Source organism: Mycteria americana, chromosome 12, assembly GCF_035582795.1.
Source record: "Mycteria americana isolate JAX WOST 10 ecotype Jacksonville Zoo and Gardens chromosome 12, USCA_MyAme_1.0, whole genome shotgun sequence".
NCBI lineage: Eukaryota > Metazoa > Chordata > Aves > Ciconiiformes > Ciconiidae > Mycteria > Mycteria americana.
The window spans coordinates 19,819,402-19,834,535 of record NC_134376.1 but is presented as its reverse complement, the minus strand read 5'-3'; the positions used below and the strand labels follow the sequence as shown (position 1 = coordinate 19,834,535).

The 15,134-nt window shown below is 39.2% G+C and overlaps 2 protein-coding genes across 4 annotated transcripts in view; one reads left to right on the top strand and one right to left on the bottom strand.

Annotated features, from left to right (window-relative positions):
• IFT140 (intraflagellar transport 140) overlaps positions 1-15,134 on the top strand; it is a 92,733-nt gene that overhangs the window by 11,923 nt on the left and 65,676 nt on the right. For all 3 annotated transcript variants that reach the window (XM_075515477.1, XM_075515476.1, XM_075515475.1), the window contains exons 4-9: positions 732-853; positions 1,516-1,658; positions 5,711-5,886; positions 7,016-7,107; positions 8,313-8,419; positions 9,209-9,357. In XM_075515477.1, the coding sequence (XP_075371592.1) occupies positions 732-853; positions 1,516-1,658; positions 5,711-5,886; positions 7,016-7,107; positions 8,313-8,419; positions 9,209-9,357 (789 nt within the window). The remainder of the gene's footprint in view (positions 1-731; positions 854-1,515; positions 1,659-5,710; positions 5,887-7,015; positions 7,108-8,312; positions 8,420-9,208; positions 9,358-15,134) is intronic.
• TMEM204 (transmembrane protein 204) overlaps positions 1-15,134 on the bottom strand; it is a 203,080-nt gene that overhangs the window by 140,588 nt on the left and 47,358 nt on the right. The window lies entirely within an intron of this gene.

Sequence of the window (15,134 nt, the reverse complement as noted above, 5' to 3'; positions counted from 1 at the left end):
TTTGGTTCTCATTCTGATCTGGCACTGCAAAATGCATGTTACCTTCAGAACCTGTGCCAGGCTCTGAGGGCTAACTTACATTGACTACTGTTGAATTAATTAGCTAACCAGTCTTCCTTTCTTTAGCGTCTATGATTCTTCTAGTTACTAAGTTCTGTTTCTACAAATGAATTCTTGTTGTACTCTGAAAGAACAGGAAGGCTCCAGAGATTCTGAAATTCTTTCCTTAGATTCTCTGCATCCTGTGACTTCACATGTGTCTATAATCATATACCCATGCTTGTCTATATCAGTGTTATATGCACTTACTCAGGGATGCATATCTTATACTTTACTATCCTTTATCTCAATATCTCTTCTTTTAGCAATCAGACTACTTGCAAAAAAAAAAGTGGAAAAGGAGTTACCTAAACAAATATTGGTATATGCTACTTGCAGAGGAAGACCAAGGCTGTTCCATTTAATTGCTCTGGCAGTGTCATTTTACTAAGAATGGATATGACCAACAAGCTTTTTTTGATAACTTGATTTTAATTAGCAAATAATATAAAGTTAAAAGAAAATTTTTATTCCTTGTGGCCTCATTTTGAGTGGGAGTAATTGTATGTGTCAACTAAATGAAAGGTGTAGCTCTGTCAATAAAATGTTCATTTTTATGTGCGCTGAGTAGCTGGAGTCCGGATTTTCATCTGTGTGCAAAGTGTAATGAATTAACTGTTACCTTTTTCTAGCATGGTGTCTTGGTTCTATGGAGAATGGACCAGCGAGGCAGAGCGCAGGGTCGTGCCCTGCTGAAACAAGAGTATGGAAAATGTCTGTCTCACTGTGTCTTTCGACCACCCCCTCCTGGCGAGTAAGTATTGTGCCCCATTAGAGCACTGGTAGACCACGTCTTTCTCTTGTTCCACAGAAAGAAAACCTTACTCACAGACAAACTTTTTAAAAATATATATCAAAAAAGTTGTTCTCCTAACTGTCCTTTATTTCCAAGTTCTTCTCCCACTCTAGTAGCTGGCTATTTGTGTCCTGTATGCAGCAACAGATCTTCTTCCTTTTGTCCATACCTTTCTCTGTTGCTGTTAACTCTTCTTCCTTTAGTTCTTCTAATTAGCAATGTTGCTGATTGTGAAAAGCAGAAAACACACTGAAAACACAATTATCCATGAAATTATTGGCAAGAATAATTAAATTAAAAGTCAGTTCTTAAATATTATTATTTAAGCAAGCAACAGGAAACAGCTGTAGTAAAAAAAGAATTTTCCTTGTCTGGGCCACTTCTGTTTCGCATCTCTGTAAAAATAATAATGCTTATGGAAAAAAAGGTGAAACAATGCAAATTAAAACTAGTATTAAATTTTTACGTTGTATCTTTTTGAGTCTGTTCTTTTTCAAATCAGCGTATAAAACATCTTTATTCTCTCTTTACAATATGTTTTATTAACTATTCATCCATTCTTTGAGATGGAAAGTACTCTGTTATGTAAGGAATTGGAAATTAGGTATCTCTGTTGGCAGGGACTTCGTACAGCTGGCAAAAGCAGCTGTGGGTGGTGATGAGAAGGCCTTGGATATGTTTAACTGGAGAAAAGCTGGAACAGGAGCACCTCTGAAAATGGGACTCCAGGAAGGACTGTCCTTCTTTATCACTTTGACAGATGGTAAGAGCAAAACCACTTTTCGAGTCTGCTGGAAATTTGTCTCCTTAGTGCTTCAAAATAGCTCAGTGCACAATAGTCCTGTTTTCATATATCCAACATCTAGAGTATATCCATATATCCAACAGGATAGAGTATTCATAGGAGTTGAAGCATGTTTGGTAAGAAGAAATGAATAAAATTATTAAAATCTTAGCATCTTCAGGGTGAGTTGTCTCCAAAAGGTCACTATAGGTATTGGATTAGTCAGGTTCCCAGAGAAGTCAGTGTAAGGAAAGTGATCTCTAACACCAAAGTGTAAATAAAATTAGAAGTTGTTGGCATTTTGTGCAAAGCTTCAAAATAATGCATGTGTTGTGGGGTTTTTTTCTAGGAATAGGCAAATGCTGCTAGAACCTTTTAAAATAAATTATTAATTTACTTTTTCTCTCATGCTTTGAAATGAGGCTTCAGTCTAAGGAAGCAAAAAAAGTCTGAGTATCTGTTTTGTTAGTTTTCTTCCCAATATGGTTTCTTCCCTGCCATTTGTCTTTTCCTCTCCCTTTTACTGTTCTGGGTACTAGTTTGCTCCCAGCTCATTTTCTTCCTACCCCAGTTTTTCTTGTGATGCCTTCTGTCTCTCTAACCTGTTAACTCTTTGGACAGGAGCCAGAATGTGTGTGACAAGTATTGTAATGAGTATGTTTCTGGTAGATGATTCGCATATGTAATCCTCTCGATTCAAGTGTTAACCAACCCGAAAAACATTTAAGTTATGCTAGTTCTGCAGCTCAATTACAGTTTGATTCGATGTTTACGTTATCAAGAATGAGACCCATCATTTACACCAGTATAGCTTCTGTATGATTGCAGGAGTGGCATTGTCCAGCTGTGTGTTTGTTTTGCAGAACAGTGGACTGTACCTTCATTTGATTTGTGAGTTACAAGCCTCTTTGCTAGATATGAACCATTTAAATGAAAAAGGGTACAGGGCACTTCTTAAATGTACAAGGAAAGAATCTTTGGGTAGCTGTGCCCGTTACAGCCTCACGTTGAAAGCAACTGTTGTGGTGGTACACAGCTCCGTCTAGAGACAGACTCTGTATGCTGCAAGTGGCTGTCCTTCGCATCTTCTTTCTTGGGCCTCCTATTCAAACTTTTCAAATTTCAGTCAAATGACACTGTTTCTTTTGAGCAGTCTCATTGCCTAGGTTGATTTGGGCACATGTATTTTGGACCCAGTTCTTAATCTAGTTAGTGATCTGTCATAACTTCAGAATCAGTTAATGTTTTCGTAGGGTTTAAATGTGACCTGTAAATTTCCTGTAAAGTATCAATTCTCAGCCCAAACTTATTAAAATAAAAATGATTTTTTAAAAAAATTCTTATTGCATGCTTTTAAATATCTCAGAAGAGATTTGACTAAAGACAATAGAGCAGCTTTTAAAGCAAAACTAAATAAACAATTAAGCTCCTCAAAAAAGCCGAAAACAAAATGAAAAAACCTCCCAAGTTTCAAACATTTATTAGTCTAGGTATTTTTTGATGCTTCCAAAACACTGATCATTGCAGTAAAACAATAGATGCAATTCAAGTAATATGTTCCATGAGATGCTTATCTGAAGAGAGGATACCTGAACTGATAACAATTTTCAGAGGTTGATTTGCAACACTTTTGCATGAGCACAAAAAATCATCTTCATTACTGAGCATTTGAGATGACTGGCACAGGTATTGGGACATAACCTGAATAGTGGAAGTCATCCTGATGTTTTTACTGAATGCACCCTTGTTTGTCTTCACTGCAGACATTTTAGGTCATGAGTAATAATCCTCTTCTGGTCCCCTTTGTATTTCCTAAACAGCATACACTTTCTGCTGCTTTTTGTCTTCTGAATCTCAGAGTTATTTGCTCTACTTAATTAGCTCAGATTTGTTAACTTTTGAGATTAGTCTCTTGTGTGACACTGTGAAAACTTTCTTAAAGTTACTCAGAAAGCTATAACCCTCTCCCTAACCACCTAAGTAGCTTCAAAATAGCGGGTAGTGTTATCTGTGTGATAGCTGATACTTTGTATGGTAATGTCCAAGTACAGAAGGTTTATTTAACTTACAAAACAATTTCAAATGGCAAAGAAAAATCAAGGGACTGTCCATTTCTTGTAAAAAGATCCTGTAAAACTGAGTTTCAGTAGATGGTTGATTACTGCAATAAACAGACATCTGTGTGGTAGAAAATGCTACATTGGAGCACTATCCCAACAATCCCCGGTATTAGTACAGACTGGGTGATGAATGGATTGAGAGCAACCCTGTGGAGAAGGAATTTGGGATACTGGTGGATGAAAAACTGGACATGAGATGACAATGTGCGCTCACAGCCCAGAAAGCCAACCGTATCCTGGGCTGCGTCCCAAGAAGCGTGGCCAGCAGACCAAGGGAGGTGATGCTCCCCCTCTACTCTGCTCTGGTGAGACCCCGCTGGAGTACTGCGTCCAGCTCTGGGGTCCTCAGCACAGGAAAGACATGGACCTGTTGGAGCGGGTCCAGAGGAGGGTCATGAAAATGATCCAAGGGCTTGGAAGAACCTCTTCCATGAAGAAAGGTTGAGAGAGTTGGGGTTGTTCAGCCTGGAGAAGAGAAAGCTCTGGGGAGACCTTATTGCAGCCTTTCAGCACTTAAAGGGGGGTTATAAGAAAGATGGAGGGAGACTTCTTACCAGGGCCCGTACTGATAGAATGAGGTGTAACAGTTTTAAACTGGTGGAGGGTAGATTTAGATTAGGTGTAGGGAAGAAAGTCTTTACTATGAGGGTGGTGAAACGCTAGGTTGCTCAGAGAAATTGTGGATCCCCATCCCTGGGAGTGTTCGAGGTCAGGTTGGATGGGGCTTTGATCAACCTGATCTAGTGAAAGATGTCCCTGCACATGGCAGCGAGGCTGGACTAGGTGATCTTTAAAGGTGCCTTCCAACCCAAACCATTCTGTTTTAACAAGAGAGATGAATGAAGGTATCTGTTCAGTGTTTTATTTCAGGGAGAAAATGAAGCAATGTGGGATGAGGTGGGAGAGAAGTTTGAATTTTTTTAAGTAGTTGAAATGTAGAGAATGATAATTTATTTGCAAGAGTTTTGGAAATTAAAACACTCTTTTTAATTAGATACATCATATTGCCTCTTGGGTACAACACTTTAGCATGGATCCTTAATGTTCATTCTTACACATTTGTGTTTTCTACTTCAGCTTTTGGGGGAAAATATTACTTCATTTCATAGGGTTTTTCGATTTGCACTGATTTGAAATGCCACGTTTATATATCATATCATGATTTGCTAAGGAATTATGTGTGTGTGTGGCATGAGAACTGTCAGATTTCAATGACTTCATTTGTTTGGGTGGTTTCTGTAATACCATTTGCAGACTGCTATACTAATTCAAGGGTTTTTCACTGGATAGACCTGTGCATGATTATTTAACCAAATTATAATGGCTTTTAAAATGTTGATATGTGCTGTAGTTGCCAAGTTGCACACTATGTTGTCAGTGTCCTTAGAAAGACACTATCCCATTTGCTTGTGAAATTAATGCAGGAAAGCTGTATGTAGTGAAATTAATGCAGGAAAGCTGTATGTAGTGTGTGTGGTGGAGTGTTTCTAAACAATGAAGAACTTAATATCCACAGTTTTCCATAATCTAGATGCTGCTGTAAATTGTACCAATTCTTAGCTGCCATTCTTTTTTCACAAATTGTTATTAATGCTGAACATTTCAGAAGCCATCAGTCATGCACATGTATGCAAAACGTTTACTTTTAGTTTAAAATTATTTAAATTATGGCGTTTAAATGATTCCCCTCTGGATTTCCTAGATGGGGAAAAAGTGAATAAGTTTTGTTTTATTGCTGTGGTCAACTATCATAGTCTTTATCCTGAGACAAACTAGAAGACAAAAGAATTGTGATTATTTTTACCTTTTCAGCACTTGAGGAATATTTTATTAAGGTTGAAAGCAGCAACTTTGATGTTTGTAGCTAAAAACTGTTAACTAAAAACTATACCTTGTTTATCTGTACTACAGGTTCTGTGCATTATGTGAGTGAGAAAGGAAAGACAAGGCATATATTGTCCACAGACAGTCTCGTCCAAAAGCTTCTGTTCATGGAGGAAAGAGATGTTTTAATTGTAATAACAGAGAACCTGCAGTTGTCCTTGCATGCAATTACTCTTGAGGGAGAAGCAGAAGAGCTCATGAAGGTAAGAGTCAGTCTACAGGGTAAAGTTGCAATATTTAATCTTTATAAGAATTTGTTAGGGATTTTTTGATTATCACTTTTTGTGTACAAATGAATCAACTCTCATTTTTGTTTCTCAGATAATACCTTGATGAGCAAATATATCCTCATTTAGAAATGGAATAGAGTGAAGTGTTATTGCACTTGGAAAGATGGTTTTCATCTTGCCTTTCTGTTTTTTCTTAGTTTCTTTCATTTTGACCCTATGTTAATCCTTTTACACTTCATTTACCTTGTCTTAGTGAATTATAGAAGAATTGAAAATTCCAGTATAATCAAATACTTGTTAAAATGTCTTGTGGATAAACAGTTGATAATCTGTGTCCTCGGTTTTATTAGCATCAGTCACTCAGAGCTGTCTTGTCTTTCAGATTCTAAGGAGCAGTACCTCCACTTGGTGATACTGTCTTTGTCTGCAAATCTGAAAGATAGTTTTGTCTCACATTGTGAAAGTGTTCTTCATGGCTGCAAAGGCTAGGAAGCTTTTAAAAAATAACAACCCAGAACTCTCAGAATCACAAATAATAATGTAGTGACCCAAAAATTATTGTATAGGGACAAAAACCAAACTGACCTCATCCAGGACTCGTAATCACCTTGGCTCAAATAAAATACTGTACTTCTGGATAATACTGCTTGGGGGGATGGAACCCAAACCTTCACCTTCCTAAGATTTTTTTTTTTTTTTTTTTTTTCCCTTTAAGGTTGAAAAAGACTGGGCACTTGTGTATTACAGGAGTGTCCACTTCTTATTAATCTTTGCTTATTTTTGACCAGGAGTAAGATTTGGTATTTCACATTTTAAAGCAATTTTTATCAAGGTCTAAGAGAAGATCTAGTAGTACAAGAGAAAAAACTGACCCTTACCTACTTAATTAACCCACTACAAAGTTTCTTTTATTAAATTTATACATCATATAGTTGATGCATTTAGCAGTGATCACTGCCTGAGAAACTATTGTTCTATCTGAACTGACAGGTCTAGTTATTCTTATAACTTTTTAGCCAAACTAGGCAATTCAGATGCTCACTGTCTTTCAGTGTGTTCCTCCTACCTTCTGTAAATTTATTTATTTACTTATGGTTAACAGGTGAAGTTGAGTGGGAAGATAGGTCATTCTGCAGACATCATTTTAATAGACGATAGCCTTGTTGTTACAGCGCTAGGCGAGACAGTCATCAGGTAAGAATCCTGTTTTAAAGCTGTTCTAGCTGCCCATGAGAAGTGCCAGCTAAAAGGTTTGCAATGCAGTGAATATTTTACTGAACTGTTTTTTGGGTGGTTTTTGTTTTGTTTTGTGTGGTGTGTGGTTTTTTTTTTTACCAAGAATGAAAAAATTCCCAATATTTTGTAATTTAGTTTCTCAAAATAAATAGAAATTAAATGAAAAATCTGTTTCCTTGACAACAAAACCTAATTCTAGATATCTGGTTTTCTCTCTAGTTATTTTATTTTGTCAGGCAGCGCTACCCAAATCTGTTCCTTCCTTGAGTGCTATTATTGATTTCTTCTGAAAAGATATCCATTTGGGACTTTTGCATGAAAAAGCCACTTTGCTGTTCTTTCCATTGTTATTATCTGATTCTTAGGATAGTCATAGCATCAGCAACAGGGGGAAAAAAGCGCTTGCTTTTCAGGTTTTTTCTTTGTTACTGTAATATAAGACAAGTATTTCGGTTACTTCTATCCCTAATTCTTTAAACTAAGTATGTTACTTTGTCATGCTGCTATGTTACCATGTTCTGTAGTTTTTATCTTTTTGCATCTTTTTTTAAAAAGTATTAAAACTCCACCCCCCCACCCCACCCCACCCCCCCGTCTTTACTATGACTTGCTCTACGTGTTTCCTCTAACTTTATGGGGGGGGGGGATGGCGGTGTTCCATTAACATCAGAGTTCTTGAGCCTCTATCTGCTACTATCAGACAAAATCAACTGTTAATTTTGTGAGAATGTGATAAAGACCAAGTATCAAGAAGGAATATGTTTGATGACAGTGTTTAGTTCTAGAAAATAAATCTGGAATCCAAAGGACTACTGGTTAACCAAGGAATATTCTTAAAATAGAGGAGGAAGCATAAGAAGGGAGGAGGAAAATTTCAACTAGACTTCTTTTTTTTTCTTAAAGCTGGGTTTGCTTCTGACTCCTTTTTTCATAGCAGAATATCACAAAACATGCTGTGGATTAAAAAGCCAAAGGGAAAGGAAGGAGATTGTTAAGAAATCAACATTCCAGAGGCAGCTGCTGGCAATTCAATTTTAAAAATTGAATGATCTGGGCATTATGGAAATAGCAAATTAATGCCATGTACAGCATCCTATTGACTGTGTTTAGCAAGACACCTGGAAGGAAAAGCATTGTTAACACTCTTGTTTTGTGTACCTTAGGTTCTGGGATTTGGACCGAGATGAGAACTATGTGCTCTCCCCAGATGTGCAATTTGGCTTTGAGGGAGGTGAATGTATTAACTGTGTTTCTTACTGCAGTGCTAAAGGTGAGAAATAACATGGCAGCTGTGATCTCTGTATCCTAAACCTTGTCAAACCTCAGCCTTCAGTGCCCTGTAGTCATTTCAGTCTGTCTTATTACTCAGGGTTTCAGTAACAGCATGTGATGTAGAAGCCTTTTAGTTCAGATCAGGAGTGTGCTTTTGAAGGTACAATGAGATCATTCGATACTCACCACACTTTGTCTCAGTGTGTAGTTGTCTCCCAGCACACAAGCTGGATTCCCTTTGACACTGAACTGGTACAAGTACTCCTGGAGTACTCCAACATGTTATGGGCGTTCAGTCTACAAGTCCACACTAGAGCTAATGCAAAGTACAACTCGCCAAACATGTATAGTGTGGATGTCAGGTCCTTAAAACTGATGTTTTCTACAGAGCTACTCCTATGCATCACCTTGTTTGCCAGCACAGGCAGAGCTAGTGTCTGCTAGAATGATTTTCAATGGTGACTTGCCCATGGTGACTACAAAACCAGCTATTCAAAAATAAATGGTTAAAATGAAATAATTGTCTGATAGATTTAAAAGATAACTTCATCTGGTAGCTTAGAAAATGGGCCTTGCCACGTGAAACTTCTCCCATTGTTTCTTCAGAAAGTTTCTCCAGTTCAGGACTAGGATGCTGGTTTGCAGGAAGGCAAAGAAATGGATGCTGCTAGAAGAAGGCTTCTCAGTACCTTAGAACCAGAGCTAGGCTGCCTGCTACTTTGTATATTATAGGTTTGTTTTTTTGAAGTTTAAGATATGAAATGCCTAAAAGGTTTGTGAATGGCAGGTCTCTTAGCAGCTGGTACTAACAAAGGGAGAATAGCTATGTGGAGGAAAGCAGCAGGATCCGATCAGAACATACGGGCTTTGGAGGGCAAGGAGAAGTGGAAGCTACAGGCACCTACAGAACTTGAAGGAAATGTCACTCAGATAAAGGTAAGACAGGAAAGAGTCGTCTTGCATGTTAGTAGGACTTCAAAAACATTAGATGAATAGTTCATCTTTGTGAAACAGATTAATATGATTGCTATCATACAGATGTGTGCACCAGTAGAGGCTGGTGGTCCTCCAGGAGAAGGAGGAAAAGCCATCAGGATCAAGTAACTTTTAAAATTGAAATGGGCAAAAATATTACCTGTTTGTAGCTATTCTGTTACACGCAGGGTTGAAATGCTCAACAAGATAACACACTGAAATGCAAATACAGCTCTCTGGGAGAATTAGCAGTCATGGCATCCTTAAATCCCAACATTTCTCCATTATATGTCTCATTGACAAACCCTTTAGATTCAGCACCCTGAAATTATTTTCTGGAAGTGATAGATTGTCAGAAATGTCAAATTTACCTAAATTTATTAAAATAGCAAGCAAGAAAATCTGATTAAATGCGTGACTTTATTTGTAGATAACTTTCTTCTTTTTAGTCGCTTTCTCAATGTAAAGTTTGCTCTTCCTGGTAGTTGCAAAAATAAAAAGATGTATTTGCAACCAGATATTCTTTGGTGAGAAGATGTGCCGTCTGGAAGGGAATACTTTATTTTTACACATGAAATGATGTGTTCAGCTGCTTTTTTGTCAGAAAATGTTTCTTGTTTGCTAGATATTATTTTTGTGCATGACAGTGTCAGACTAAATGTGGATTATAAGTTTTCTCTTACAAATTTGCAAAACCAATGCTTTAAAACATTTCTACTGCTACTTACAATATTTTTAATGCTGAAGGCTATGACAATACATAGTGTTGTTATATTTATTTTATAACCCATTGTCTGTTAAGTGTCAGGGTGCAGCATTTTTATTTGAAGTATTTTCATTTATCACAGTAAGCTTAAACACTGTAATTCTACACTTATTAGCATTTTGATATATGCAAAAGAGAAATGCTGAGTGTTACAATTGTAAATTTAAATTTAAGTTTTACATTAACAAACAGTTAGCTTTTTTGACTACCACCATTCTGCTAAAAGGCAAAGCTTGTGCTATTAGGTTCTCCAGCATTTTTGTTTTGTTTGTTTGTTATACCCTATTATTAAGTTTTTCTCCAGTTTTTTTTAAAGTTTCTGTTAGATTATTCTGTTGCTGTCCTTAATATGTGAGAACAATACCCATTATTTTTCGGAAGGAATGAAAATCAAACAAATATATCTGGTGCCTTTCAAGAGAAAGTAACTTTGTTTTCTTTTATTCTGTTTTCACATAAGAATGGAAAGTATTTAAAACGCAATGGCATTTGCTTGCTCTGGGTAGGCGTATAGCGCGAGGGTCTGTGACAGAGTTCTAGTTACAAAATTAAAACATAAATACTATTGAAGTGGAGAACCCAAATCTTTTGTTAAGATGCTTCAGTAACAAAAGGTCCAGGATATAGGAAATAGTGTGTGCCATTAGTATATCATACATCTGCTAATAAGTTGAGGGAAGGGAAGAGATATAGGTGTTTATGTCAGCTTGACCATTCAAGCATTTTCCAGATAACAGGATATGGAGTGCTGTCCAGAAATAGCACCTTGTTCCCAATGTTTGTTAGCATAAACAAAAACATTGCCAAACAATTGCCAACAATCACTGCATTTTTATCTCATGTTATAAAGCTGTCTTTAATTATGGAAACTCTAGATCATTTTTTATTGTAATCCCTGGATTCCAAAAAATATTTTGTAAAAGATTTTAAAAATTGTTACATGTGGAATCTTTTGGTAATGCCTACAAAAGCCTTTTCCTATATTACCATGAAAAACTCAGAATAGAAAGCCTTATACCCTAGTGAGGTCAAAGGGCAGCAATAACTTCATTTGACTCCTTGCCAACCTCATCTTTTTTCAACCTGATATGGTGGCTTCAAAAGGGAGGTGGTTGGGAAATGCACTCTAGCTCATCTGTTGTGCAGCGTAGTATCCTAGTTAATTGTAACTAAGCGCCGTTAAAAAGAAAACCCCCCCAAAAGTGTGCAAAATAGTTTTATTTCTTAGATCATGCTCTTGAATAAAATGAAATTATTTCCAAACACAACTATTTAAATCAGTGTTGTTGGAAAGGTATAGCCGCAAAAATATCAGTATGTCAGGAAATTAATATGAAACTTCATATAACTTTGAGGGAAATAGAGACCTTAGAGACTTGGCATATCCCTAGAGTTTATAGACCTTATCAATTGTGCAAGGACAGAGAAGTTCTTGGACTTCAAAGGGATTTTCTGCAGCTCTAAGAAACTTCATAATTTATCTAGCCCATGAAAGTATGTCTGTATGAATGGTCTCTGGTAGATTAAAAAAAACCTCACACACACAAAAAACCAAGCCCAAACCCCTCTGCATGTTCCCTGGCCTAGCCCTGAGGGAGCTCCTATGCTGAAGCTGTGCAGTGAACTATGGACTGTGCTTATCAAGGAGCATTATCGATGGTGTGTAGTAGCTCAGGATTAGCACCCCTGCACCCCCACACATAGTTATAGCTTCCAGACTGGAGTTTGGATCGCTTGTGGCTAATGTGGTGTGTGCGAAGAGTTCGTGTGTAGTCAGCTGGTTGCCACAATGCTTTCTGACAAGAATCATCCTTTGGTAGGAATGAACATAAATAATGTCAGACACGCTTGTTTAACTGTGAATATAGAAAGAAAGAATGAAAATGGGAGCATTACTTTCTCTTTAATAATAGAATTCATCAGCTACATGTTAGAAACTGTGTCTTTGCAAGCTGTCTTGGAAACGGACCTTATCTTTCTCCCATTGTATTTTGTCAGGTATTTTCAGTTTTAGAATTGCTCTGTGTAGGTGCTCTTTTTCAGTCTTAAAAGGAGGGAAAGATAACCTTCATAGAACTCATTGAAAAAGGGATAGCTGGAACATGGAGATTCTTCCAGGAGAAGGGTGTCGGAAGCCACCGTGTTGCTAGAAGGCTACGACCTAGTTGTTATTACTGAAACTCGGTGGGACAAATCCCATGACTGGAATGGGGCTAATGATGGCTATAGGCTGTTCAGAAGGGACAGGCGAGGAAGGAGGGGCGGAGGCGTTGCCCTCTACGTCAAGAAACAGATAGATTGTGAAGAGCTGTCTCTGAAGAATAGCCACGAACAGGTTGGAAGCTTATGGGTAAGAACTAGAGACCAAGGCAACAAAGGGAACCTTGTGGTTGGTGTTTACTACAGGCCGCCCCATGAAGGGTTGAAGGGTTCTTACCCCTTTAACCCCCTATTGACGAAGGGTTCTTACTCCAGCTACAGGAGGCATCACACTCGCAGGCTCTCATCCTTCTGGGGGACTTCAGCCACTCCGACATCTGCTGGAAAAGTAGCACGGTGAGCTGTAGGCAATCCAGGAGGCTCCTGGAATGCATTGAGGATAACTTCTTAAGCCAGGTTATAGACAGCCCTACCAGAGGGGATGTGTTACTGGACCTGTTGGTCACCAACACAAGTGAGCTAATTGGTGACGTCAAGATTGGAGGCAGCCTGAGCTGCAGTGATCATGCACTAGTGGAGTTCACAGTCTTGAGGGATATGGGTCAGGCAAAGAGTAAAGTCTGGACCCTGAATTTTAGGAAAGCAACTTTCCAGCTGTTCAAGGAGTTACTCAATAGGACCCCCTGGGAAACTGCCCTTAGGGACAAGGGAGCAGAATAGAGCTGGCAGATCTTTAAGGACACTTTCCATAGAGTGCAAGAGCTTTTGTTCCCCAGGTGTAAGAAATCAGGAAAGGAAGCAAGAGACCAGCATGGATGAGTTGAGACCTGCTGGTCAAACTAAAGGGCAAGAAGGAAATGCACAGGTGGTGGATGCAGGGGCAGGTATCCTGGGAAGAGTATAGGGATGCTGCCCAGTTGTGTAGGGATGGGGTTGGGAAGGCCAAGGCACAGCTGGAGCTGAACATGGCAAGGGATGCAAAGAATACTAAGAAAGGCTTCTATAGGTATGTCAGCCAGAAAAGGAAGGTCAAAGAAAGCGTACCTCCCAAATGAACACGACTGGCAAACTGGTAGCAACAGACAAGGAGAAGGCTGAGGTACTCAACAACTTCTTTGCCTCAGTCTTCACTGGCAACTTTTCTTCCTACGCCTCTCAAGTGGATGGACCTCAAGGCAGGGACTGGGGGAGCAAAGTCCCTCCCACTGTAAGAGAAGATCAGGTTCGAGACCACCTGAGGAACTTGAACATCAATAATTCTATGGGACCCAATGAGATGCATGCCAGAGTCCTGAGGGATTTGGCTGATGTAGTTGCCAAGCCACTCTCCATGATATTTGAAAAGTCATGGCAGTCAGGTGAAGTCCCTGGTGACTGGAAAAAGGGAAACATTGCACCCATTTTTAAAAAGAGTAGAAAGGAGGACCCTGGGAACTACCGACCTGTCAGCCTCACCTCTGTGCCTGGGAAGATCATGGAACGGATCCTCCTAGAAGCTATGCTAAGGCATATGGAGGACAGGGAGGTCATTCAAGACAGCCAGCATGGCTTCACCAAGGGCAAGTCCTGCCTGACCAACCTAGTGGCCTTCTATGAGGGAGTGACTACATCAGTGGACAAGGGAAGAGCTACAGATGTCATCTATCTGGACTTCTGCAAGGCCTTTGACATGGTCCCCCACAACATCCTTCTCTCTAAATTGGAGAGACATGGATTTGATGGATGGACTGTTTGGTGGATGAGGAGTTGGTTGGATGGTTGCATCCAGAGGGTAGCAGTCAATGGCTCGATGTCCAGATGGAGATCAATGATGAGTGGTGTCCCTCAGGAGTCCGTACTGGGACCAGTACTGTTTAATATCTTTATCAATTACATAGGCAGTGGGATCAAGTGCACCCTCAGCAAGTTTGCGGATGACACCAAGCTGAGCGGTGTGGCTGACACGCCTGAGGGATGGGATACTGTCCAGAAGGACTTGGACAAGCTTGAGAAGTGGGCCCATGTGAACCTCATGAGGTTCAACAAGGCCAAGTACAAGGTCCTGCACCTGGATCGGGGCAACCCCTGGTATTAATACCTTGTTGGAGCAGGTCCAGAGGAGGGCCACAAAAATTATCAGAGGGGTGGAACACCTCTCCTGTGGGGAATGGCTGTGAGAGTTGGGGTTGTTCAGCCTGGAGAAGAGAAGGCTCTAGGGAGACCTTCTTGCAGCCTTTCAATACTTAAAGGGGGCTCATAAGAAAGATGGGGACAGAGTTTTTAGTGGGGCCTGTTGCAATAGGACAAGGGGCAATGGTTTTAAACTAAAGGAGGGGAGATTCAGACTAGATATGAAGAAGAAATTTTTTATCGTGAGTGTGGTGAGACACTGGAACAGGTTGCCTGGAGAGGTGGTTAAATGTGCCATCCCTGGAAACTTTCAAGGTCAGGTTAGACGGGGCTCTGAGCAACCTGATCTAGTTGAAGATGTCCCTGCTCATCGCAGGGGGGATGGACTAGATGATCTTTAAAGGTTCCTTCTAACTCAAACTATTCTATAAGGGGAGAAGTGTACTTTTGGATCCCTTTATTTATCCATCTGATTTAGCACTCTTTGCTAGGGAATTTGAACTACACTGACTGAAAGGGCTATCAAAACTGCAGAAAAGAATATGGTAATCAACAAAGAAACTACACATGCAACTTGCTTTTACAGATTGCAGCATTGTTTAGCCCTCTAAATATGTGATGCTCTCTTGCAGTAGTAAATGTAAGGTGGTGCAATAATACCTTAGGAAAGAAAAGTGAGTTTAATTTAAAAAACAGCTTCTCC